Source organism: Sebastes umbrosus, chromosome 21 (genome assembly GCF_015220745.1).
Source record: "Sebastes umbrosus isolate fSebUmb1 chromosome 21, fSebUmb1.pri, whole genome shotgun sequence".
Taxonomy (NCBI): Eukaryota; Metazoa; Chordata; class Actinopteri; order Perciformes; family Sebastidae; genus Sebastes; species Sebastes umbrosus.
In genome coordinates this window covers 9728212-9755524 of record NC_051289.1, presented here as the reverse complement: position 1 = coordinate 9755524, position 27313 = coordinate 9728212, and the positions used below count along the sequence as shown (strand labels likewise).

At 40.8% G+C, this 27313-nt stretch overlaps 1 protein-coding gene across 4 annotated transcripts in view; it reads left to right on the top strand.

Moving 5' to 3' along the window:
• LOC119480694 (sodium/hydrogen exchanger 9-like) overlaps positions 1-27313 on the top strand; it is a 76548-nt gene that overhangs the window by 34030 nt on the left and 15205 nt on the right. For 3 of the 4 annotated variants that reach the window (XM_037757208.1, XM_037757205.1, XM_037757207.1), the window contains 2 exons: positions 5873-5984; positions 6875-7028. In XM_037757208.1, the coding sequence (XP_037613136.1) occupies positions 5873-5984; positions 6875-7028 (266 nt within the window). Of the gene's footprint in view, positions 1-5872; positions 5985-6874; positions 7029-9639; positions 9686-27313 lie in introns of all 4 variants that reach the window. The other variant, XR_005204987.1, reaches the window with a different exon arrangement.

Below are 27313 nucleotides of genomic sequence, written 5' to 3'. Positions count from 1 at the left end.
GTTTAAAGGAACAGTGTGTAACATTTCAGGGGATCTATTAGCAGACATGGAATATAATATTCATAACTATGTTTTCATTAATGTATAATCACCTGAAACTAAGAATCGTTGTGTTTTCGTTATCTTATAATTACTTACTTACTTACTTAGTCCTTGTTGCGCCTAGTGGCACATAGGGCAAGGACTAATGATCTCCACTCATCTCTGTTGTTTGCTTTCTTCTCAATGCTGTTCCAGCTGTATCCTCTCGTCTTCATTTCTCCTTCGATGGTTCGCCTCCAGGTTGTTTTGGGCCTCCCTCTTTTGCGTTTTCCCTCCGGTGTCCAACGCAATGCCACTTTTGTCATGTCATCAGATGGTTTCCTTAATACATGTCCAAGCCATCTCCATCTTCTTCTTATTAATATTGTTTCCATGTCTAAGCACTCTGTCGTTTTGTGTAGTTCATGGTTTGTGATCTTTCTAGGCCAGAATATCCTCATGATCTTTCTGAGGCGGGTGTTGTGAAAGCTAGAAAGCTTGCCTATGTCTTTTTCAGTCATTCTCCAGCATTCGGCACCATATAGAAGTACTGATAGTACACAGCTGTTGTATAACTTTAACTTGGTGTTTCTAGTTATGTGTGTTGACTTCCAGATGTTTCCAAGTCTTAGAAATGCTGTCCTTGCTTTTCCTAATCTAGCCATAATGTCTTGGTCAGCTCCACCATCTGATGTTACCCGGCTTCCGAGGTATGTGAAAGATGACGTGCATGTCAGTTGTTGTCCATTTAGCTTTATGACAGGTGTTTCTTTCGTGTTGAGGGGCATGACTTCTGTTTTCTTGATGTTGATCTTAAGTCCCAGCATGCTTGCATTCTTCTGTAGTCTAGATGTTTTGTCTTGCATGTGACTTGGTAGATGTGATAGGAGAGCAAGGTCGTCAGCATAGTCTAAGTCCTCTAAGTTGGAAAAGAGGGTCCATCTGATGCCAGTGTTTGAGTTGTTTAGGGTTTTTCGCATTACCCAGTCCACAACTACAATGAACAACAGGGACGACATCACACACCCCTGTCTCACTCCTGATTTAACAAGGAAGCTAGTGTCTTTCGTGCATCCTACTATGCATCTGAAGTCAGTGTAGAACACTTTCACAAGTGATACTATCTTTGCTGGTATTCCATAATGTCGGAGAATTTTCCAAAGACTGTCCCTGTGGAGGCTATCAAATGCCTTCTCGAAATCAATGAAGTTGATGATGAGTTGTCTCTGCCACTCTGTACATTGCTCGATGATATTTCTTAATACAAAAATATGGTCATTGCAGCTTTTTCCTTTCCTAAATCCTGCCTGTTCTTTCCTCAGTATGTTGTCCACTGCTGTTTTCATTCTGTTCATCAATATTTTGCAGAATATTTTGCTTGGGATGGAAAGTAATGTAATTCCCCTCCAGTTGTTACAATTGGTTAGGTCTCCTTTCTTGGGTAGCTTGATGATGGTTCCTTCTTGCCAAGTATTTGGGATGGTGTCATTTTGCCATATCTTCTCAAACAATGGATGTAGAATGTTAGCCGCAATGGTTGGATCAGTTTTAAATAGTTCTGCTGATAGTTGGTCATTTCCTGGAGCTTTGTTGTTCTTTAAACTTTTGATGGCTAATTCGATTTCAACTCTTGCGGGTGCCTCGGTGCTGATTTCTAGATCTTCGTCGGCTTCAGATATATATCTTATAATTAGCCCTTCATATCTACTGTACATAGGGAGTTGGTCCTCTTCACGGAGTCCGCTATGTTGCTCTGCCATGTTTCTATAGTCGCCCAGAACGGACAAACCAATCACTGCCTCTATTGAGAGCCTTTCATGTTTTTACGTTATCTGAAGGCCACTGGGATTCTTTGACATGCTTTTGAAACTGTGTTAACGTGAGCAGCTGAGTGCAAAACCGTTGCTCCCAAAGTAGTGTTATTATGGTAAGGATGGCCTCTGAGTGAATTGCAAACAAACCCACACCACTAGATGCTGCCAAATCCTACACACTGTACCTTTAAGTCATATATCAACATTTGACTGGTTCCAGCTTCTCCAATATAAGGATTATCAGTTTTATATCACTGTGAATATCTTTGAGTTTTGGGCTGCTTCTCGAATGAAACATGTAATCAGCAGACATCATTTATTGAATAGTCAGAAACAATGATGATTAATTGATGTAAGTTTGGCACAGTTTGATATTATACCCAGATACGTCCAGTGTATCGTCAATGTAGAGCCATCTAAAATCAATCAGAATCAGACATAATTGATTGTACAGTTGCTCTCATATTAAAACCATAAAGAAATGTAAGAAAATAGAAATAAAGGAGTATGTAACAAGTAAATTACGTACATAATGCTACTATATATAACACAGCATGTGTAGTGAAATATAAAAAATAATAGAAATATAAGAAACATGTACAAATATGTGCATCAAATAAGTAAATACTATGCTGAAAAGTTAAATATAAATTCAAGAATTGTATAAATAACAATTTGAATAAGAATATTATTTATTGCAGTATTGCACAGTCGAATTATTGTACAATTTATTGTGCAGTTTAATCCGTATTGCACTTGACAATAATAGTATATTATGAATTATGGGGTAGTAGCTGCTGAAACAACAGTAAATGTAATTTTTTGGGGGGGAAATGCTCAGAATCAAAGCGCAAGAGCTTCTTATACTTGATATTTTGCATCTCTACTCAAAAACCATGCAGGCAGAAATCCATCACAGGAGATGCATTAGTTTCTCTTCTGACTGGAGTCTCTGCAGACCAGAATGCAATGCAGCGACAATCCATGTTATGTAAACTAAAAGCCATCAGTTTCTTAATGATACTCATTACATGTTAAAGTTTTACTATTATAACAGATGTTTCATATTCACAGCTGTTGTCATATCCGTCAGCTTTACTTCCTGAGGGGGGATCGGAGGGGTAGTTATGGACTGCTGGCTACAACTGTCCTTGCCCGAGAGCTGGCATCACCATAGCAGCGTATGCCTGAGGAGAGAGAGTCTAGTGGCTGCACTCCAAGGGGCTGTTCTTTCACAGTCCAGTGCCCAGATGGCCAGCAATTATTATTACAATCCATCTTCCACCATAGGGTCAAAGGAGCCGGAGAAAGAGTCCACCGAGCAGATTCTTTTTCCAATGCTCTTATGTTCAGCGTGAGGGGCTGCCAGGGAGAAAATGTTTGACTTGAGCTTTGAGCCTGTTTAGCTTTGTCCTCAATTGTGCTCCCACAACAAAAGCTTAGAGTGAAAGAAATCTGGCTAACTACACTCACTGGGCGCTGACCCGGATGTACAAACAGGAATAAATGGAGGTCGAACTCCTCTTGTACAGTGCTAAAAGTGTCTATAAAAAAGAAATAACCCCTGTGATTCAACCCTGCTAATCGCTCTTTGGTTACACAGTAGATTTTAATCGCCATAGCCAGCCTTCGCCAGTGACAATAGAGATGGGCTTTATTGGAATGAGGCTGAGATGAAAGTGCTTAATTACCTCCATTCAAATAGCTTAGAGGCCTTTGATAAAGAGGAATGACTGCTTTTGGGAGCAGGATATTGCTTTTGAAAATCCATAGGGTGCATGAGATCTAATATTGACTGCAGGGTGCGAGGGAGCTCTGTTTTAGTAATAGCCCTGTCAGACTAGGGTCCCTTGCCTAAAATATTGGTCCCTTTATTATTCCAGGCATCATATTTGGACTTAGTGTAGAAAAGCTATGATGCTAAAACAGGAGTACCTATCTGCATAAATTATTTTATGCACCAAAACACAATGAGGGGCTGACAAAGTGTGTGTTTTAAAAGAGTAAAAGAGGATCTCAGGCTGCACTCAGGCTCATATCAGGTTAGGAGGATTTATGGGGCCCCGGTAACTTCTTCTAAAAGTATGACAAAAGACGTTAAGTGTATCCAGGACGGCAGCTACGTCCCCGATAATCACACAGATATCCTCTCCCTAACTGCTGCCCGGGACACTTAGCATTCAGTGCCATCCTATGTGAGACATCAAAGTGTGTGTGGAGGGCAGAGACAGCTGGCAGAGCCTGATTGGCTTCATGCCTCGGCATGGTGCCACACCGCTGTGTTTGCATCCTAAACAGCAAATATTCAGAGATTATTTTTTTGATGTGTGTGTGTGTGCACGTGCATATATGTTGATATTCATGGGGGTCCTTTAAAGCCTGATCTTGCATAGAATTAGTACTTTTGTATTTAGTTTGGCATTAACTGTCATGTATTTTGTCTCATATGTATTAAAAAGATTGGATTATGATTAGAATAAAAACAAAACCCTAACTTATCAATAACTTACCCAAACCTTAAACAAGACCGCAGACTTCTCAATCTTAAATAGCTTAAAGGGTAACTTTGGTATTTTTCAACGTGGATCCTATGTCCCCATGTTTTTGTATCTAAGTGACTAATGGGGACAACATTTCTGAAATTGAGTATATACAGTATTGAGGGAGAGCGCTGCAACCGTCAGCCACGAAATGAGCTGCGAGGGCAAGTGAGCAGCGTCAATGTTGTTATTATAAGTGTCTGACAACATTATGGAAAGAACCCTACAGAGAAATAATGTGTTTTCTTTACCTTTCGCTTGTTATTGTGTCCAAGTCCCGCTCAAGGAGAAGTCTCGTTGTGAAATCTGAATATCCGTATAGTCTGGCTAAAATATATTTGGGCGGCCATTGAATTCAAAGCCCTCATCCACATTGTCGAAATCATCTAAATATTCAGCCAGAGAAAATCTTTTAGATAACACAAAGCTCCTCTTTCTGCACTCCAAAATAACAAACTCTGCCCGGCTGGCACTTGTGTATCCTCCATGGATGTATTCCACTATTCCACCATTGTCTTCTGGCAACACTTCACTTCACCAGATTTCAGAACAAGATTTCTCCTTGAGCGAGACTCTTTCCATAATATCAGACACTTATAGTAACAATCAGAGCCTGTCATGGCAAAAACAAGCACTTTTAGTGGATGTAAATGATGTTGCCAGCTTGCCCTGATAGGATTACATTGCGAATAGGGCTGTCAAAGTTAAGTGATAATGTGTTTACCCAAATTTGTTATAACGCCACTAATTTAATTAGTGCATTAACGCAACCTGTGATTTTTAGGTTGTAGCGGGCTCAGTTTTAAAGCTAGAGTGAAGATACTGGTATCATATGAAACTAGAAAACCCCCCGACATGCTGTGCAAGGCTAAATAAAGCTCCAAACTTGCGCTAAATTTTGGCAAGGAAAAACTGTCACGAGTCTCCCCTTTACAGACATGCCCACTTTATGATAATCACATACAGTTTGGGGCATTGTGAAGTCAGCACACTGACACACTGACACACTGACAGCTGTTGTTGCCTGTTGGGCTTGAGACATGTTATGATTTGAGCATATTGTTTATGTTAAATGCAGTACCTGTGAGGTTTTCTGTACAATATTTGTCATTGGTTTGTGTTGTTAATTGATTTCCAATAATAAATATACACATGCATTTGCATAAAGCAGCATATTTGCCCACTCCCATGTTGATAAGAGTATTAGATACTTGACAAATCTCTATGGACAATCGTGATTAATCGTGATTAAACAAATATTAAATCGATTGACAGCCCTAATTGCAACTGAATTTAACTTTAACTGAAACTATGCATTTCTGACAAAAACATGTCTCTGGGACTGCCAGTTTTTCCTAATATGATTCCAAGAAATTGTGATTTTCACTGAAAAATACCCAGATTTCCATGGCAACATGTTGACTCATGAGTGTACTTCAACCTGTGAGTGTGTCTCAGTCAGAAGTGTTCTCCTTAATCTGCGCTCATTACGAACAGCTCTCCATCTTCATATCAAGAGCCTGTAACATCTACCCCTTCTCATTCCTCCTAAACCTGGGACGCACAACCAAGATACCCTGCTCCTTCCAGCACTTCATGATGTTTGCAGGTACAGTTCTTGATAATACATATTATTGTGATTTATTTTTATCTGTAGCAACATTTTGCACTTTTGGACTTTGCTGAAAAATTCTGTCTGATCACATCTTTGGCTGCTATTTTGATAAACGTTGGGTCTGTGATATTATTGCTGCAAGAAATTCGGGAATGAAAACTTTTACCCCAATTTATCCTATGAAACCTCTTTAATTATTCCATTCTCTTCACTGCCTGCAGCTTATGGCATTAGTGAGGATGCTGAAAGATTGTGTCCCCTGTGGACGATGTGTGTGTGTAGGGCATTTTTGCATTAATTGATGTCGTCAGAATAATAGATTTCTTTAAAAATAATTCCCTCTCAGCCTTTTCTATTTTTGCATTTGTATTTTGGAGAAGACTAAATAAGGCATCGCCTCACTTTAGAGTCTAATGGTTGAAGCTCTGAACGGTTTGATGATGCAGTAGAAAGGAATATTCGATGTGAAGTGATGTGGGGTAGTGCAGCAGCAGCATGTTTCGCTGCTTGCCTGACCCACTTTACCTCTTACGTAAGAAGGTTTCTTTGTAAAAAGCCCTTGTCTTGCTATTTCTCAAACCTCCACCACCACCACCACCACCTCCCCCATCTGTTTCTCGTTGTGGCAGTAAAGGATTTACTCTGGGAATTGTTTTGGCTTTAAGTATTATGTCACTACAGCAGTCCAGAAGTTTGCTTGCTGGTGAGCAGCTGGTCAACGATAGTGATACTCAGGGTGTAATATGTTACCCGTGGACAGGAGTTATTAACTGGATAGCTCTCTCCTGCCTTTTTCAAATAATTGGTTGGTAGGTGGTTGTCTGGCGGTTTGATGGATGGCAGTAATCCAGCTGTTTGCTCAGAAATGTCTTCCCTGCTTTCAGGTTTCAGGGGGGCTGTAGCGTTTAGCCTAGCTATAAGAGACACAACCACAGAAGTGAGGCGCACCATCCTCACCACCACACTGCTGCTGGTTGGCTTCACCGTCTGGGTGCTGGGTACGGCGGCTCATCCCGTGCTGCACCGTCTGAACATCAGGTTAGTGTTACCACCTCGCCAAGTGACACAGTCAAACCAATCGCCCTATCTCTCTTTTCCATCATTTGTGGTTTCTCACAGACAGACACAGCTTAATTAGACTCTCACATTAAGTATTCAACCCACTTAATATGCAACAGCTCTTTGTAAAGCTTTCCTCTGCATGCAAGAGTTCTTCCTCTGCCTCCTCCCCTCGCTGCTCAGCCCAACTTAGCACACAGAAACCCCCGAATACACAATACTGTAGACATATGAGGAGAACACACAGTCCCACACAAGTCTGCATACTATCTGGGATTCGAGGCCAGTGGGCGATAATGATTAAGGAGTGCAGAAGAGGCGTGAAGGATGCAATGCCGTAATTAGATACTTATGTTATTAAAGTGTAATCTATGGCCCAGATCACAGTGGTATAATTGTCTGCCACGGTCTTTCCAGGCAGTGCTTTTTGAGTCTCCAGTGGTTTTCAGTTGCATGTGTGTGTGTGTGGGTGTGTACATATGTGTCAGTGAAGCCTATTGTAACTGTAAGAAAAACATCTAAATTCAGTGCAGACAAAGTAAATGTCTTCTTTTGTGATAGAAGAATAGAAGAAGTAAATAAAAGTATTGGTGAAAAACAAGAAGCAGTTCAGTTAAACATTGAAATTGCCCAATTGGATATTTCTAACCTGTATTAAAAGTAAGAACATAAAAAATATATCCAATATATCCAAAAGTGCACACCGCAAACCATTTCTGAACATTAAAACACCCTCTTTTAAAGCTGCAAAACACAGACAATGAGGCAATTTGTGATGTGTAACAAAACACTGAGGTGCTCTGTTGTCAGTGAATTGCAGATAGGCTTTGGTAATTCAATCCGCCAAGTTGTTGGTTTGAGCTTTTACAGCCAAACAAGCTTCATTTCATTGTGATGCTAACGTTTATGAACCGGACAAAGAGCCAATATCGCTGTAAAATCCCCTCCAGGGCGCCGGATCTGTGTCCACAAACACGGGTCTCTTGTTGTGTGTCAGTTGAGCAGCTTAAGGAGTTTTTGCTCTGTTGTCTCTAGATCCAATCTACACCAAGGCTGAACTGTGTGAGAATTCAGGGTCACAGATTACACATAGCATCTTCCAAATGCTGGTGAAATGTGTTTCTGGAAGATACATTCCTAAAGGCTATTAGTAGTTTTTTAAAACAATAATATATGATTGCTTTTACTGTTACAGTCTCTCTGGCTCCTGATTGGCTCGGAGCTTGGTTACTCTGCCTTTACACTTAGTGACTTTCACCTCATGATGAGTTCATGATCCTTTGTTGTCTGTCTTTAAATCACATGAAAACTAGTTTTAAAGTATTTCTAACCAACATTAAATATTTGTGACTAAATAGGCAGCAAAGTTAAAGATCCCCTCTAGACACATTATAAGATATTTAAAAACACTCTGCTTGGAATACTAATTTGTGTCTTGAAATGAATAAGAGAAGCACAAATAAAACGTTATTGACATGTATTTTAGTGACGTTTGTGAAGTGGTTTCCATACTTATGTTACGTTGTTTCCGTACGTATTTTACATGTGTTTTTAGTGACATTTGTGACGTATTTTACGCACTTATGTTTTTGTGTTTCCATACTATTTTACTTGTTTTTAATGAGGTTTACATAGTTTACATACTTATTTTATGCCCAACCATGACGTTTTTCCTAAACCTAAGTGAGTGGTTTTGTTGCCTCAACCTAACTGCGTACGTTACCGTATTTTTATTGCGTGGTGTACAAATAACACACAAAAAGTGGCATACAAATGACACGCGAAAAACCTAAAATACGTCCTCATGACATGTGGAATCTCCTTTTAATGTTGTGCTATTTATACACTTTTCTGTGAGACCGGGTAGAACAAAACATAAAATACAGAAATTACGAAATAGTAAATGTAATGTAAAATAGAAAATGTAAAATAGCAGGCAGCAAATCATGTGGGAAGGAACCCATTTCTTAAAGTAATAGCTTATTGAGAAAATTGGTTTCCAGGGCCTTTAAATTGGCACACTGTGGCTGATTGTGCAGCCGAAATAATAATGAAAATGCATAATGTGACAGGTATTTTATTAAAATATTTTATTAGTTTAATTACTTTTTCTTTATATTACTGTTTTACTTTGTGTTACCCTGCATGTGTGTATTTGTGTGTGTGCATACATGTGTACCTGTGGATATCTGTCCTGAATACTACACCTCTACTGACTGCATATTTCTATCCCCATGATACTGCCGTCTTCGTGGGTAGTCGTTCCGTCTCAGGAGCCCATCACAGTACACTGAGTCGAGCCTTCAGGCTTGTCATGTTTCAGAGAATAGCTCTGTTTTCCTCACTTCCCATCCCAAACTCCCACCTCTACTTCCTTCCTCGTCTCCCTTCCCTCAGCCGATTGTATGAAGTGAAGGGACAAGTAACAGCTTTGAAAGACTTCATTTCAGTGAATAATACATTACATCTTCTTCACCTGGAGCAATTTAACTTCCATTCAATCTCTGAAATGGCTTTGTGGAGGAGTCTTGTTGTACTCTGTGTGAAATTACTCCGGTCTTCTTTTTCTTTTTTTTTTTTACCCCTATAGCTACCTCAAAAGACCTACCACCGCAGGCATCAAAAAAGAAAAAGAGGTACTAAAATGTCTTTTGTTTCCACTTTGTGAAATTTCCTCAAGAAAGCTGATATATCACGGGTAATAAGGTGCTGGGTGTACGTGTGTGTGGGTGCAGTAAAGCAGGCCGGTCTGCATTTCCACACACTGTAGACAGGAAATGGTGATCTAATGATGATCTGTCTCTTTCAGTCAGACATATGTGTTTTAAATTTTCAATTCAAACACCAAAGCGGGGTATGTTCACTGGAAAAAAAGGCCTCTTAAAAAATAAGTAAAAAAAAAAACAATGAATACAAGGTGTTTTAGTTGACAATCTGCCAATGGATCAAGTGATAACTTGCATGGTAGGATTTCTTGAAATAAGATGTAATATTTAGTACTGTTGATTTTTAATTAACCACTTAAAAATCTGAAGTCCCGCTGTCAAGCCCAGCCGCTATTTGATCTTTTGAAGGTTGTAGCACACTCAATTTTAAAGTTACAGTATAGTGAAGTTCTAGCATCATATGAAACTAGAAAAACCTAAGGAATCCATTGGTACCAACCATGTCATGTAGCTTGTCGAGGAGGAGGTTAAATAACGCTCCAAAGTTACGCAAAATTTTGGCGAGGAAAAACTGGCATGGCGATTTTCACAGGGGTCCCTTGACCTTTGACCTCTAGATATGTGAATGAAAATGGGTTCTATGAGTACCCACGAGTCTCCTCTTTACAGACATGCCCACTTTATGATAATCACATGCAGTTTTGAGGCAGTACACATTTTTTTGCCTATTCTGAAATGGTTTATTTTCGCTGTGTTCTAAAAACAAGTGCCTATATCTCACTTTAATGTTACTTGTTAGGTGATCGTATCTATTATATTAAGTGTTATGAGATATTTTGACTATAATTAGACAAATATACTTGGTCATTTTACGTTTATATGAGGGAGGTCATGCGTTGGTGTTTGTACGTACTGAATATTGGGATGCATAGGCCTACTGTAGGCTGGTTTCATCACTATCACCCCTACTGAGTGTAACCCAATGACATAGAACAGCATGAAAGAAAGTTTCCAACCATAAAGTGGGCACTAGAATTAATCAATTTTATAACTGAGGCTCAAAGGAAAAACATATAATGTCAATATAGGATGCCAGTGTTTGTTCCACTATGCTGCTGTTAAGACTCTCACAGCCAGCGACGAACATGCATAAACACAAACACATTTATGCAAACACACACTCACATACAAATGCGTGGCGTACGGGGGTGAGCTGAGCTGAGCTGAGACGTGATGAGCTGTCTGTCAGGCTGCAATGTCAAATTCATATCCTTCATGTTTAGATAGATGCTTAAGGCTCAAACCAGACGAGAACTACATAGTAAAAAAAAAAAAAACACTGCCTCCGTATTCAGGAGTCAGCTCACTGTTCAGTCAGACATCTGACTTTGAACATAAACAAAGCAAAATGCGCTTTTAAAGCCTAGACTGTCTGCCTCTCCTCCTCTCACCATTTCCTCTCTTTTTCTCTCCATTCCAATCTCAATTTCAAGGTACATTATTGCCCACACTTGAGAGTTTCATCATGCCCCCGCAAAATAAAAGTGATTATTTACACTCAAATGCATACAGTAATGAAATTGTTATTTTCCTGTATTGTGCAATTCATAGTAATTATAGATATATCTCAACACAACTTACCAGGAAACAGTATAATGGTCATTTTTCCTTTCTCTGGTTTTCGTTTTCTCTTCTCTGCACTGTCATGCTTGTTGCTTCAGACCAATTCCAACCTCCAGGGACGTCTCTGCTTTCCCATGCACAAACCCACACACTTGTCAGTTAATGGTAGTTTTACTCTGCAGGAGGCAAAAACAAACCGATTATACCCATCTGAGAGAAATGTCTGAAATAAAAAAAAAACAGTAATGTAAAAACAAACATAAAGGGGTCTATTATTATTCAAGCGTAAATGCAAGCTCAACCAACCGACACGCTTTGGTGTCCAAGGATGAAAGCTCAACCTTGGTGCAGTGCAGCACAGTCTGGAAAAGAGTCTTTTTTTAGCTGTGCTTTATGTATACATGTTGAAGATGAAATGCAAGCCTCATTTGTCCTGATATGTAGGGATGTAACGGTGGGGACATTTTTACCACCGGTTGATAAACTTGTGTTACCGATTACACCTGACATTTTACAAGAAAAGACGACGCTCAATATATGTAGAGTGCTTACTTTGACCTTTAACGTTGGATGGCTGTGTGTCTGGCCTCTCTCCGGTCCAGCTTTTGCTGCGATGCCACAGGTTTCCACCCGGCGCCACTGCACCACCGTGAACGATTCGTGCTCTGATTACCTCATTAACGTTATGGGTCCCTTGTAGCATTTAGTTTAAATCCGAAATTTTGCCAAATAGGCGCTTTTTGCTTTTCGCTTTGACACCAAATCCTCCGCCATCGTCTCGTCTGTCAACTCTCTCTCATCCTGTGTGTGTGAAATCTGACTCCTGCTATTCTGTGCTGAGACTCTGTACAGAGCAGACACTTTCCCTTTCACTTTGTAGCGTCCTTCGTCCGACTATGTATTGATAACTATAAATGAACCATAATGGGTTTTATTTCTATTAAACAAGCAAAACTACTAGGGGGGCAGTGGGCAAGTTATGTTATCGTTGTATGCCTGACCACCATGTAACACCGGTAACACCGAGAACCGCAGCAAGCCTAATGATATGTTGGAAAATTTGTAATTTTTGAGATAGGAAATGATAAATATGTCGTCTGACTTCTGTTGATGAATTGTACTGCTGTTGGTTTGGTTTATGTGTACATGGTGCCCCATACCTGGTGCTATTAATGATTTAATATTACTGGCTGTTTGCCCACAATATTCAAGTTTTAAGAAATACTAAAGATTGAAACGTGATTTTTCATTTTTATAAATAAAAGGTTTATGTTATATTGAATAGGTTTTGTGTGTGCACCTCACCACCTTATGCACAGACTGCTTGTGTTTGTGATATTCCACCCATGTGTGGAGCCATTAAATAACTAAACAGAGTCATGAGGGCAAAAAGTTGCCTTGTGCCAGCATCTTCTCTGCACCAGGATGGAAAACATCCATGTTTGTTTCTGTGTTCAAAGCCACTATTTGTCATTTGTCAATAATAGAGTATACATGGCGATATTATCTCTCCTTAAGGCTTTATCAGACTTTACAGTGCTGTAGAATTAGTTTAAAGTGCGATAATAGGCCACTGACACACTTTTCTGAAGTCCACTAAAATAAAAACTTTTCAAACCACTTTTTATTAGTCCAATTCAAATCTTTGAGAATCAGTCATATGCCCAAAATATAAACTGTATAGACTCATATTTCTTATTTGTTACAAATTGACAGGGGCTATTCAGCTAAAAAAACACTTAAATTATAACAAATGACACCACGTCACAGTGTTCTGTTTGTTTCTGTCTTTTCTTTTGCTCATGTAAAGTCTATGCCCAAGCAGTATCGCACAAACACACACACACACACACACACACACACACATCGTCACACTGGCGGTTCTCAGTCTCGGTCTGTCTCCTTGGCTTTGATGAGGGCTGGAGGTGGCAGGGCACCCCTGGGGAGATCTGAGACCCAGTCACAGTGAGCAGTCTGGGGCCCCTAGGCTTTGAACGTTGGCCAGTCATGTCCTCTTCAAGCCCTTTCACTTTGAATATCATTATTTCTCCTCAGTCCAGCTCAGAGTAATAGTTTTATTTTGTGCTTATTATTCTTTATTCGTAGATGTGCAGAAGCGATCACATCGTCTATGGACTTACTGCCTCTGGTCTGTTTTTACTGCAGTTTATAGCTTTGCTCTATATTTGAACACACATTCATGATTTCCATTCTTACTTAATGTCATGAAAAGGGCAGATGCTGTGTCCTGTGTTGATTTTTAGCCACTGTAGTGGCATGGTTCTATGGATGATGTTGGTCGGTTGGTTGGTCTTTACTATGTACTGTGTTTGTAGTGCTAATTAAGGGTGCTTTCACACCTAACCTGTTTGGTTCTGTTAAAACAAACTCAAATCCGTTTGCCTGGTTAGTACGGTTTGTTTTGGCTGGTGTAAAAGCTGTCAATTGAACCCTGGTGCAGACTAAACAACCGAACCGAGACCGCTTGAAAAGGTGGTCGACTTTGGTGTGGTTTGTTTGTGGTGTTAAAGGAAACGAACCAACCACAGAATTTTGTGATAGCAGATATGTGATTTTTAGCGTGATTTCAAAAGCTAAACTACTAATAAATCCATCTGCTGATCGTGAAATCGGTTCAGAGAGCAACCTGTATTTAAGGCCATGTAGATATGCACGTCAGCGCATGTATTTTCCCTAATTAATAGGTCATAAGCTGTTAAAACAGCTGTGCTTGTATCCGACTCTGTGTACTTTGTCAGTTCATTAACTCCATTAAAAAGTATGACAGCGATCCCACAGTACGCTGATCATGCGCGTGTCCATACGCTCCCCGAGGTTCAGACTATGCGTTCGCACCAGTCATCTGGGAGCGTTAAAGTGATTTGATTTATCCACGTGGGTCCTGATGATGCAGGATGACGATCGCCAAAACTGTCCAATCAACCAGTTACCCATCATTCTGTTTAACTTCATGTTTACTCCTCTGGTTCATTTGTAAAAAGGCAGCGTGAACAGGAACCGGACCAGAACTAAAATGCCACAATATATAATTTTTTTCCCTTGGTCCAGACCAAATGAACTGAACTAAAAGTGTGAAAGCACCCTAATAAATGTTAGCACACTATCAGGCTAAACTATGATGATTCCCCTGGTCAATATATCAGCATGTTGTCACTGTGGGCTTGTTAGCATGTTGATTTTTGCATTAAAAGCACCGCTGTGTCTAAGTACAGCCTCACAGAGCCGCCAGCATGGCTGTAGACTTTTAGTCTTGTTAATTTGCATGCTCCACGGAGTGAGAGTGATGAGCACGATGAGAAAATTGCTCGCATGCAAGCCACAGTTTTGTGAGATGATGTCATTTTGAAATATGTCATGCTCGTCATAGTGTAGGACAGACAGTATTTGTGTGTGCATGTATAGATGAGCTGTGTTCAAATCTTGGAGGCTAAGATGTAACAGCTGGAGCCTGGCTAATGACTGGCCTTTTTGTTTTGAGTGGACAGATGGACGGGTGGAAAAGCATGTCTCTGATGTCACTCACTCTCCTTCATGCCCCACTGACCTCTTATCACTATCTCTCTCTCTCTCTCGCTCACTAACTCACTCCCTCTTTCTGACATCCATCTGCCTGTACAGCTTTGATAACATTTTTTCCAATTGTGAGAACCGTGTAATACAAGAGTAAAGCCACACACACACACATTTACACTCCTCCTCCTCCCTCCTAATATATAGGCATGACAGACTGAAGGAGAGAGGAAAGTCACCCACATATCATCATGTACACAAGCAAATACACACTGTCCATAATAAAAGGATGCCAACGGATGGAATATATTTCACTCTAAAGACGAATGGTTCCCGCATAGGTTTGCCCCTACTGATAAGGAAAGGAGGTAATAAGACAGAGGAAGAGAAATGCTTAAATCCTGACTTCTCTTTCGTTGGTATATTCTTTATTCTGTCCTGTCAAAGTTATTACTTTGTAACAAATAGAAATTGGAAAATATAAGAGAAGTGCGAGGAAAGCAAAAGATGACTTTGGAACTTAGACAGGGAACAGATGCTTTTCTTTCATGCTTTAAAAATGTAAGATATTCGTTAATGGGCTTTCCAAAGCAATCCTTCAAGCTTTCTGAATGTGAAAAATTATACATCTTTTTTTGCTGCGACCAGCAGTTCTGTAGTTCACTCTGTCGTTCATTGATCGGTCTGCAAAAATTTCCCCACCCTTTGCCGACCACAGTTTTCACCTGAAGTTTTCAGACTGAAATTTGGCCTGTAGCGAGGAGCCATGCAATATCTATGAAAAACTACGGCGGCTGCTCCCGACCTCAGCAAGCTGCGGCAGTTTGATTCTGCGGCAAAGTGTCGCCAAACAAAAGATGGGAAAAGTTTAACTTTTAGTGGCAAAATGCAGCCAGAGAGGACCCGCAGCCACTGTGACATGTTATTGTGGCAAGCTGCACTTCGCCACTACCTGGTGTGAATTCGGCGTTAGGGTTAGACGATGACCTTCAATGTTTAAGGTTCGGATAAATCGACAGGCAGCGAGTCTCGCGAGAGATTTTGCACATTTTAGCAACTTGGAGGTTACCTTCTAGACACGACCGTTTGTCGTAGACTCAGGTTGGAGGTTTCATTGGTATCAGCAATAAGTGCCTTTTTCATTATGACATCGAGGTCAAGTGTTTCTGAGGTTGTGTGTGTGTGCATGGATGCATGCGCGTACGTGGTTGCAGCTATTGCGAATTCACGCTTGTTGTTGTCCCTTAAGGAATAGATCAAGTGGGTCAGGTGACTGTTGGTTCGATTTGTGGAGCAAAACACTACCGTCTGATTTGTACACTGAACGTTTTATGTCTATAAAACATTCATTATTAATGTAGTCTGATGATCTGGTGATGGATTGGAGCTATAATACTGTTCCCAGAACACTTTGTCGCTGTTATTTATCAAAACAACCTGCAGTTCTCTTTTTCTCTCTCTCCTCTCTTCTGCCTTCATTTTCTTCTTCCCCTCTTCCTCCTTGGGTAATTTTCCCCTTCCTTCACTGTACTGAAAGTTAAGTCTCATTTCTCATTACATTGAGCTCAGCTCCAGTTGGGCGACGGGGTTTAGATGTGCAGCACTAAGTCACAGCGGAGCCCTGCCAGTTCAGCCAGCCGCACCGACCATTGATTATGTCTCCCGAGTGTTGAAGAACCAAGCCTCATTTTAACATTTCAGACGGTTTCTTTCAGGGAAAAGGCTCAAAATTCAGCCTGTCCTCATTCAGCAGTGGCTCTCAGCTCCAAATCGACACGACCCCAAGCCGTCATTTGCCATTTCTGTCTACGCCAGGCGGCACAGCATGTCACCACTCGAGTCTAGCTAACTCTGTTTTGCTAAGACTGAAGTTGCCTATGTACTTCACACTCATTCTATATTCATGAAGGGGAAAAGAGTCAGTCAGTGCAACTTGTAAGGTAGTAAGGTGTTAATGAGAGTTAAGTGCTATATTCAGGGTCGGAAACAGGGTTGTTCCTGTGACCCTTAACTGGAGATGTTGCTGTTGGGAACATAATGAGAGAGGTGGAGGTTGGAAGAGGACAGTGAATTATGATTCTGTTGCTGATCAGACGAGAAACATTATCTCTTCACTTTAGCGTGGCACCAGATAGTCTTCTCTCAGCTCAACTATCAACACCCCTATGTGTGTTGATAGCTGAGCTGTGTGTGTGTGTGTGCAGACAATACACAGGTGAGAGCTCGTAGAGTGCATGCGCTACCGTTAACACACCGCTCTCCCCTCTGACACACAGTTCATTGGGTTTCCTCTCACAGAGGATTGATAGTCATGGCGGTGTGCGGAGAGGCTGAACAGATTGCCGTGGTAACCGCGTCTGTCAGATCGGCCAATACGGCGAGTTTATCAGGTGGAGATTGACTCTGGACGGGGGTCTCGTACATTGGAGTCCTGTGCTCCACTAAAAAGGCCCCGAGGCACTGCCTAATGGATGTGACGTCAATACGGAGAGGGAGGAGGAGGGCCATTAGAAAGAGCATCAGGGCAATAAAAGGGCCCACTTGTGTGTGTGCGTGTGTGTGTGTGTGTGTGTGTGTGTGTATTTGTGTGGGTGTATGAGAGCAGATAAAATGCTCTAAATGCTAAATTCTGCATGCACATCAAATGCAAATGGGACACACACAGTATTTTTGAGTTTATTGTTTAAAGAAAGTCAGTTAAGCACCAGAGTGGGAGAGAGAAAATATAGTGCGAACATCAGTATGTGGTGTGTGTATCTCTGGCAGGTGTCTGTGGACTGAAAGAGGATCCACACATGAGTATGAATAATAAAACAGACACGGGGTGCCTCTCTCACACATGCATAAATGCAAACGCACAAACATTTTTCCACTCCGCTGCTGGATGAACAATGCTTTAAGAATGTGGTCTGCACGGAGTCCTCCGAGGGAGCGGGAAAGTGGTAATGAGGGTTGATGGATGGTACTGATGGGGCTAAATTTGCAACACCGCCGAGAGCTGCGGAGGTAGAGATAGAAAGTGTGTTCGAAACACTCAACACCCAACGCTGCATCAGTGTGCGTGTTGTTTACGAGAAAGCCGTGCCGTGTGTTTGTGTGGGAGAGTTGTGGGGGCTACTCTTTGGAAGCGGAGAGCGCTAATGAATCCAACTTACCCAGCATCCCCAGCTGCCTAGCGACCTCGCCTCTCAATCACTCTCAATGGGCACCTCTTATTTATAGAGCCATTATTTTTAGCCCTCTATAATTTCAGCCCTCCGCCTCTTGAAGAATTACAGAAAGAACATTGGGGAGAAAGATGGAGACAGAAAATTGGAGAGAGAGACAGCCTGAAAAGTTTAAAAAATCCATTCTTGTATACCTGTAATAGAAAATTACCTGAAAAAAAAAAAAGATTCTCATAGTTTCATTCATTCTTACCAGTTATGAAAACATTTTGCTCACCCAGATAACTGCAGAGACCTTGGAGTGTAGCACAAGAGATTCTGGGGGAAGAGACACGAAAGGTCAGACAGGTTGTAGACTCTTTAGCGCTACTATCTAAAATGCTTATTTGGAAGTGAGCTCACCGAAAATGTTGGTTATAAAATGTAATTTCATAAAAAAAAAGTTGTGGAAAAGTCTACAGCCATGATAGCAGTTCTGTGAGGCTGTATAGGCACTGTAGTGCTTTAGACTGGACGCTAACATCAGGATGTTAACATGCTCACAATTAAGGCTGCACAATTAATCAAAATTTTATCAAAATTGCAATATGGCCTACTGCAATTTTATAATCACAGAAGGCGCATTATTTGTTAAAGGTGATATGTGTGTCAAAATACCATTTTGATTAAATATTGTCGTGCTGCAGAGATGTCTTGACCAACACATCATATTATATAGACTTAAGAAAACATATTTTTTTGGTACCGATCCCAGCAAAAATCACACCATAATTATTTTAATATGTTTTTCAGTGACAATGAGAATAACGATGATAAAAATGATCATTCCCTTTAATATCGCAAATCATATCGCAACCTACACACCTATGATGCTTTTGTGCTTTTTCCCTTTCCTTTAGTGTGTGATATATATATATATTTTGTGTATGTAAAAGTCTGCAAAGCCCAAAGTCCACGCCAAAGGGAGTTACTCTCCTCCACAGAAACACTGCTTCTGAACTGCCTGAATAGTCTTGATTGAAGTCCTGCCTTTTCTTCTATAACGTGGTGATGTCACCAAGTAACAGATTGCATAACACCTGCCTAGCAGCTAGTTTTGCACGCCCTCAAACAAAGCTAGTTAGAGCAGAGCTGGAGCGGAGTCCGAGGAGTTTGGTGCGGTTGACCAATCACAACAGAGTGGGCCAGCTGACCAATCAGAACAGACTGGGCTTTTGGGGCGGCGTTTCAGACAGAGGGTGAAAAGAGGTGCCGTTAAAAACATTAAAGCATGTAAACATGTTCTAAAATACAAGTATGCACTTGAAAATAAGCACAATAGGTCCTCTTTAAAGCACATGCAAACTGAGTTTCCCTTCAAGGTAACACTGTCATCCTTGTGGGCCATTTTTTATTTCTGTCCATCTCGTGAATGATGAACCGCTCTGCCCTGCAACCACAAGGTTGCAACCCGTCCATTTCTCTTTGATCGGTGCTGTGAAATCTAAGCTCCCTGAGGTGGTTCTTGTTTGGTCCCGAATGCTTGTTCTTGAGGCAGGAAATCATTGGCCAGAGAGAGAACAACAGCGTCGGCCAAACACGGGCTCCCAATACACAGATGAGAAAAGAGAGGCAGATTTAATGGTTCAGCAGAATGGGCACACATAGAGAGAGGAGAGGCGGAGGGAGGTACAGAGAGAAAAAATGGATGTAGACTAACTCACTATGAAACAATCAAGTGAAACGAGAGAGTGAGTGCTGGAAGATGGTCATTTATTCAGTCATGAAAGCCTTCAAGCATTGGCACCGCACAAATCAAGTCCATGAAATCAAATCTGCATCGAAGGCAACTGGGAGGAACTGTACAGCTATAACGGTCAGACTTCGCCTGTAGAAATGTAGTGTGTGTGCGTGCTCTACATCTGTGTGTATGTCCTTCCTGACTAGGACTGTAGACCCCACGCCTCTAGGCAGAACCAGAGGAAAGGAGAATAGACTTGGCAGGCCTTGAGTTGGCCATCTGTCCCTGTGGATGTGGTCAGTCTGAATTAGGCCCCTCTGTCTGTCTCGCACACACACAGAGATACACAATCCCATCCTCTTTCTAACTGGCTTTCTCATGTACTGTATTTCATCAAGCCTCTTACGCGCACTGGCACAGTGCATCTGGCTGTCCAGTCTGCCGTGTCCCGTGGCCATGTGTCTGGACTTCTGTTCATAGGGTCTGTGGTTTCAGGGAGAAAAAAAAGGGGGGAGGGGGAGGTGGTGGTGTGGAAGAGGGGGGCTCATATCGATTCATACCCGCTAGCAACGCGCCAAGAAGCTGCTTTCATAATCCTCCCTCTTAAATAATTCACCACTCGCCCTCAAAATTTCATCAGCACCTACATATATAGAGAACAATATCCCCCTCAGCGGCAGCACTGTGAAGAATGTGTTCGTATGAGAGGAAGCGGGAGATGAGGCAGCAGGTGGAAGAAAGTCGGGTGATTATATCCTCGTTCAAATCAACTATTACTGACCACTTATGCAGCTGCAACACATGCATGAGTGGATCTACAGATATGACAGCATACCAGCTCCATGCCTGGAGGGGGGTGGGGTGCGATACACTGATTTGTCAGACACACACATATACACTTTCCTTTATCTTTTCACCACTCCTGTCATCTCTTGCCACTTGAAAAAGCTGCACAATGGTCACGGTGTTTTTTTTTCAAGTCTCCGTCCAGGGCAGGTTTAATTTACTTGCCTTTTTTTAGCCTGAGGTGAAATACAAAAATACAAAAGCGGGCCATTTTCCTGTAGAAAAGACAAGGAAATCCCTCCAGTCAGCTGTGCAGCAGGAAGCAGTGAGCCATTAGCCCAGTGCCATATATAACACACAAAACAGGCTACTGTTGTTGCAACTGCCTTGTCATGTTAACCCACATACCACTAAGTCCTGTCTCTGAGGTTCTCCTGATAAATTTAGCTGGTGCCAGCAAACACCGCCCTTAATCCTCTACAACAAAGAGATGGCACAGTCCAAAAATGACAGCCAAATAACATCAAGACTGTTTGAAAGAGTTTCACCAGCGTTCACCACATCTTTGAGACAGTTTTGGCAAGAGTGACTGAAAGGAAGAAGGAAGGAAGGAGCCATTTGTTCTGTTTCACAGTTATAAACGATCTGGCAGCTTAAACAGACCCGCAGGCAAGCACCATCAGACTAGTCCAGTTATTGAAAGCTTCATCAACAGTCTTGTTTTTCAAATTAGGTGGTTTTCACTGACCACAACCCCTTTCATTATGATTTCCCAGTTCGCCTTGCACATTACACACACCAGCGAGCAGTAATGTAACAGGCTATTATTGTATTTTCAGTCGAACACTTTGCTAGTCATTAACAATCATTAAACAGCTTGAGGTTTTAGAGCCATTCAACAAGGACCTGACGTGAGGGCTATAAGAGACTTTGGCATAGCCGTCCATATTTGTGCACGGCTTACACTTTCACACAATCAATAATAGGTCTTGCTGATGGCAAACTTTAGACATTTAAAGGGATAGTTCGGGGTGTTTTGAAGTGGGGTTGTATTTAGTCCACAGCAGTACATTGCTTTACTCCAGTGCTGGTACTCCTTTCTGTTTCTCCAAGCTGGAGACCTGCCGAGCGTCATCTACTGTAGGTAATACACTGACTATGGATAAGCACCTCATACAACCCCACTTCAAGAAATCCGAACTATCCCTTTAAGGAGATAAATACAACATGGATTTGCTTTAATTTCCATAATGTAGATCTTGTAGCATTGTATTACAATGTAGAAAGCATTTGAATAACATACATTTGCATTGCATGAATTTATTTACATGCCATTAGTGAAAGTTTTACCAGAGCAGAGCCTGTGAGCTAGTAATATATCTGCCTAGTACTATATTTGTCAAAAGCAATGTTATTCCTTTTGGGCAGTAAATCTGCGCCACTACAAACTGGCCAGCTGGTGGTTGCAGCTCTTTTATTCAAAAGTAATAACACCTCTCATTCCTGTGAGTAATCAGGGAAACAAAGTAGCGCTGATGTCTTTAGAAGATAAGCATTTTTTCACTTTTTTTTCAACTCAAAACATTGCAAAATGAACAAAATAATGTGGGTAAATAAAGCGAGGGTGTCTTTTTTTTTATTTGCAACTCAAATCAAACTAACTTAACACTCAGTTTCCTACATAAAAACAAAAAAAAACAGCTCTAAATATAATGTGTATTAAAGAAAATGTAATACTGGTTTGATGTTATTCTCTTGGGCAGTGACTTTTAACTTGCCAATCCTTGCCATGCTCCGTATCCCGCTAGCTCCACACGGCTAAATTTAGGCCATTTCCCCGTGTCATGCTGAGACATCCAGGTGAACGGTGTGAGAAGGGAAATGAATTCTGTGTGATGAAAATATCTCTGGCTCCCACTGCCTCCTCTGCTCCCAAATGTCCTTGGATATCCACAGGGATCCAGCTGGCTGAAATGCTAAAAAGACTCCCTTCCTAAACTGACACAGTTTGAAACACCGATGGCTGTCAGCTTCCGTGGTGGAGGGATGTCTTTCTCCCTAGCAGTTGACACAGTGAGAAAAACTAAAACAGAGACACGTTACAGTATTATCGCAGTTTGTCTTGTTGTTTTTCACCTTTATGAGAAATGTACTGATTTTCTCCACTGCGTTTATCTGATGGCTGTAGTTTTTTTACATACTTAACACCTGAAATATAATACCTGGCTATTGTTTAACAGTGAAGTAGTTAGAGTAGAGACCACCTTGATCAACCAACAACAACAAACAAATAGTCCGTCATTTGGGTAGTGCACTTATTCGCTTTCTTGTGGAGAGTTAGATGAGAACATTGATACTCATATATGTCTGTTAAATATGAAGCTACAACCCTCTTCTTCTTTTTTTCTATAATAATTTATTGGAACATCAGGTGTAAAGAAACATACAAATAAAGCACAAATGTAAATGATTGTCCCTCCATATATTGGTATTTTCCCCCCCAAGACCTCTCCCACCAAACCCTCACCCATTGCCAATGCAAAAAGGATAACGAACAAAAAACTAAAATTGATTTAAAACAAAATAAGGTAATAAAAAATAACTTTACATCAAATACTCAATGCTTCAAACAAGATGTGTCTCATCATAAATACCAAGCTCAGTGACATCAAGTAAAAAGCACCATGTTCAAATGGACAAATTAACTGTTAGTAGTCATTTCTGTCCATTATGAGCCTATTATAAGCCATGTTCACTGAAAGACCAATGCTCCCTGTTGTTTACAGTATTTGCAGCCTTTCTGTCAGTCAATTAGCATTGGTCATGACAAATAAATGAATAAACTAAGCTTTTATTTTCAGTTTAAATGTGGAATTCAAAGTCTTTACTTTTAGTTATATACTTCTACGCTGCGGTATTATCACTTTTACCTAACTGAAAGAATTTAATACATTTAAATTACAAGTTGTATTATCGCATAAGTGCATTTCAACGTAGTGAAAATGCCACTGTGATGGCTGTTACTGGATATGTGAGTACAGTATTAGACCTCAAGTCATGAATAGCAGCAATTTCCAAGTTGGCATTACATAATGTGCAGAATTATTTCTGGCCATTATTATCTTGTGGCTCAGATTAAACAACAGACGTAATAATGTGATATTTGGACATCTGTTGAGTGGGAGATCATTCATCAGCGTGCAATAATGCAAATAATGTTTAAAGTTTTTTCTAGGTTAGATGAGATATCTACCAAAAGACATTATCTCTTAGACAATGAACATTGTTATTATGTAAATGCTTTTGCACAGCCCACTGCAACATGCACAGATGGAGGCTTGACTAATATCACTGATACACGTGCGTGTGAGAGCACACACACACACACACACACACACACACACACACACCACTCTGCCAATTTTATTTTTATACCAGCTCAAATGATGTGAAATTTAGGTTAAAGCTGCAGAGAGAGTGGGACTCTCACTCTAGGTTTCACTAGATTGACCTAAATACCGCAGTCAGTCGGAGACTTGGCCATATATGGATTGTTCTTTTGTAACACTGCAGTAATAGGAATGGAAGCTTATGTTGTATTGCTCTTTGTTTTATCTCCACATCCACTGCCGAGTCGTAACACTGAGAGATATACGGCTCAGCACACCTCATGCATGACAACTCATATGCAGTTATGTCTCTTGTAAAGCTCGGCTTTTGACCCAGTATAAATATAGGGTGGTAACAATATATAGCTAAATTATATAATTTATTTTTCCTTCATGTAGTTCAAGAGAATGTGATTTAAATGTGGTACAAGAGGCTGGGATAGTAATTATTATTTATCTGGAGTTATCAGTGAACTATTAAGTGTGTGAGTGTCAGTGTGGGAGTATCGTTCCACTTTCTCACGACATCTAAAGAGCAACTTCCTGATTTTTTGGGGTGGTCGAAATGTTTGTGGTTTGTTGTTGCATACTACAAATTCCAGGTTATCTTAGGGTCAAACCCCCGCAGTAACTCAGCTCTTTTAACCCTTTGAACTCTGCAATAGAAATGGTCCGCCAGTGCCTACATGGTATCTTTGCTTATTGTGATGTCATTTCTTGGAGTATCTTCAAATGCTTCATATCCCTAAAATCTGTACAACCTAAGCTACAATAATTGATAAATGTGTTGAAATTGTCATAAATGTTTTTTCATAAAATGTTACTAAATAAACACTCAAGACATCAACATCCATCCATCCATTATCCGTAACAGCTTATCCCATTCGGGGTTGCGGGGGTGCTGGAGCCCGGCAAAGAGAACCCGGAGAAAACCCACGCTAACACAGGGAGAACATGCAAACTCCACACAAACCTCTAGCTGTGAGGCGACAGTGCTAACCACTGCACAACCGTGCAGCCTAAACATCAACATATTGATCCAAAAGATTTCCAAATGCACAAACATAAGCACAATACTTCTAAACTCTCCATAAGTTATTTTAACCATGCACAATTTTTATTTTTTGAGATATGCTAATTTTTATGAGCAGATCAACTGCAAAGGCGTTTTAATATTTTCGTTACGTTCCGCACGTGACATCACATAATCACGAGCGTACAACGCATATATGACGCGAAAGACAGAAGCCTTAGCTTTCTGCTGCAGAAAAAATGAATGCTATTATGGTTTTTATTTTATATTGATTTAAACAGGATTGTGCAAACAACAAGGTCAGTTTTTATAGGGTTAATACATGGACTAACTAAATGTTTCTGACGCTCTCCTATGTAGGTTTGTTAAATCAGTAAATAAAGCTGTAAATCAGGCCTATAATTTCAGTCATAATCAAAGAAACAAATAAACAAAATGCTTATTTTCAGACAAGACAAACTACTTATTCAAATATGCTTGTAATTTATACGAGCATAAAAATATACAGATTGTTCATCTCATCAGTTTGGACGAGGGACACTTCTTTACGTTAATGCACAGTTCTAGATTTTATAAGATCCTTCCATGGCTGTTTTTTTCTTATCACTTCAGTCAATACAATGAGATCTTACAGTCTGTGTCTGAGTCACTGCAGGCATTGATGTCTGCATTGTGTTCTTTTCTTCCTGTCTTTTTACTCGACTGCTACTGACACATTCTCTTTTTGAGTTGATAAAAGATGTTGCTTGTATTGACGCCTATGGCAACAACAATTGCCCTGCATAGTCTGCAGATAAATGTATTCTTATTGATGAGCTTGCAATGCACTTCATATGATGTGGCGATTTCAATTTATGTTTTTGTTGAAAACAGTACAGCCAGGTTCATAGCATTTCACCTATCTTTAAGTGTTATCAATTAATGTGTCCACCCACAATTCCTGACATACAAGATACCAGTAGTGCAGCTGTTGTTATGTTCTTCACAGATCTCTCAGAAATGAATCCAGCAAGTCACGGGTTGTTTGTTCATCCCTTCTCTCCCTTTCAAGTTTTGGTTTTCTGGACCAGTTTGTGCTAATTTCCCACCACAGATCCTCCGGCCCTTCAGCGTTGAAGTCTTACGATTGTGACACAAATAGCAGCTTGTCCATCATCTCTACTTTCAGAGACGACCTCCAATCTGTCTTGATTCTGCTTAGAAAGCTGAATCCCTTCTCACATACAGCTGAAGAGACTGGGAGAGCTACCAGAATTCATCTGTTTGCTAACGCCAACAATTGGTTGCCAATTTCTCAAACTCGAGCCCGGCTGTGCCAGTCATACCAGTTCTACCACTCATCCCTTATTTGTGTGTATATATATATATATGTGTGTTGTGTATAGTGTTCATATCGATGCTGGTTCCAAATTCAGCTGTGTGTTGGGGGAGTGGAATCCATGTGAATCCCTAGTGAGAAGAGCAACCAAGTGGGATATACAAACAGGAAACTGGAAGGATGACTTACAGCTTTCCTCTTGTCCAAACTCACAGTATAGAGCAAACACAGTCCCTATGAGACTCTGACTCTCTTTGTCTCCCGCCTCTATCTCTCTGTGCTCCTCCGTCTATTCCTCTCTCATCCTCTCTCTCTCTCCGTCACGGAGCAGCAAGTAGAGGAAATAGCACAGAGCGAGCACAGCGCAGAGGAGGAGTGTTGTAACTTGATTTACCCTGCCTGTTGAGTACATGACTACTTGAGCACTTGAACTCATCTGAATGTTTATTAACTAGCGCTGCTAATCACATCCTGAGGAGATTTTCTCCTCCCGAGGAAATGAGGGCGAGGAAAATGTTTTTGCCAGCACGTAAACACAGTTAACTACTACCTGTAGACTGCCTCCGAGGTTCGAAGATACTCATTATAAATGAGCCGTATGTGCAGAGTGGTTGACGTGTCTGTGATGTTGCGACGTCTCCTGTTGAGGCCGTGTAAAGTGTGCCTGTAGCACAGCAAGCGCAGCTTTATCAGCCCACTACTGCCTCTGATAACAACGCTACAGAGACACATGTACTGTATGTGCACACACACACAGATTGCATCACTGCTCAAGGCCAACTTATTTTGCATAGTGGAAATATTAGCTTGTAAGGAGGTGTTTATGGGTGAGCGTGGGTGCATTCTTCATCCATCTCGGTGTGTAATTTCTGCTCTTTTTTGTACTAAATGTGTCAGAAAAGCTATACATGTAGTAAAAAAAAAAGTCAGTTTAAAAAAAAAAAAAAAAACAGAAACCTGACAACGTGTTTATATTAATAGTACGTTCCCAAAAAGCCGTGATGAGGCGTCAGTGAAGGCCCTGTGCAGCG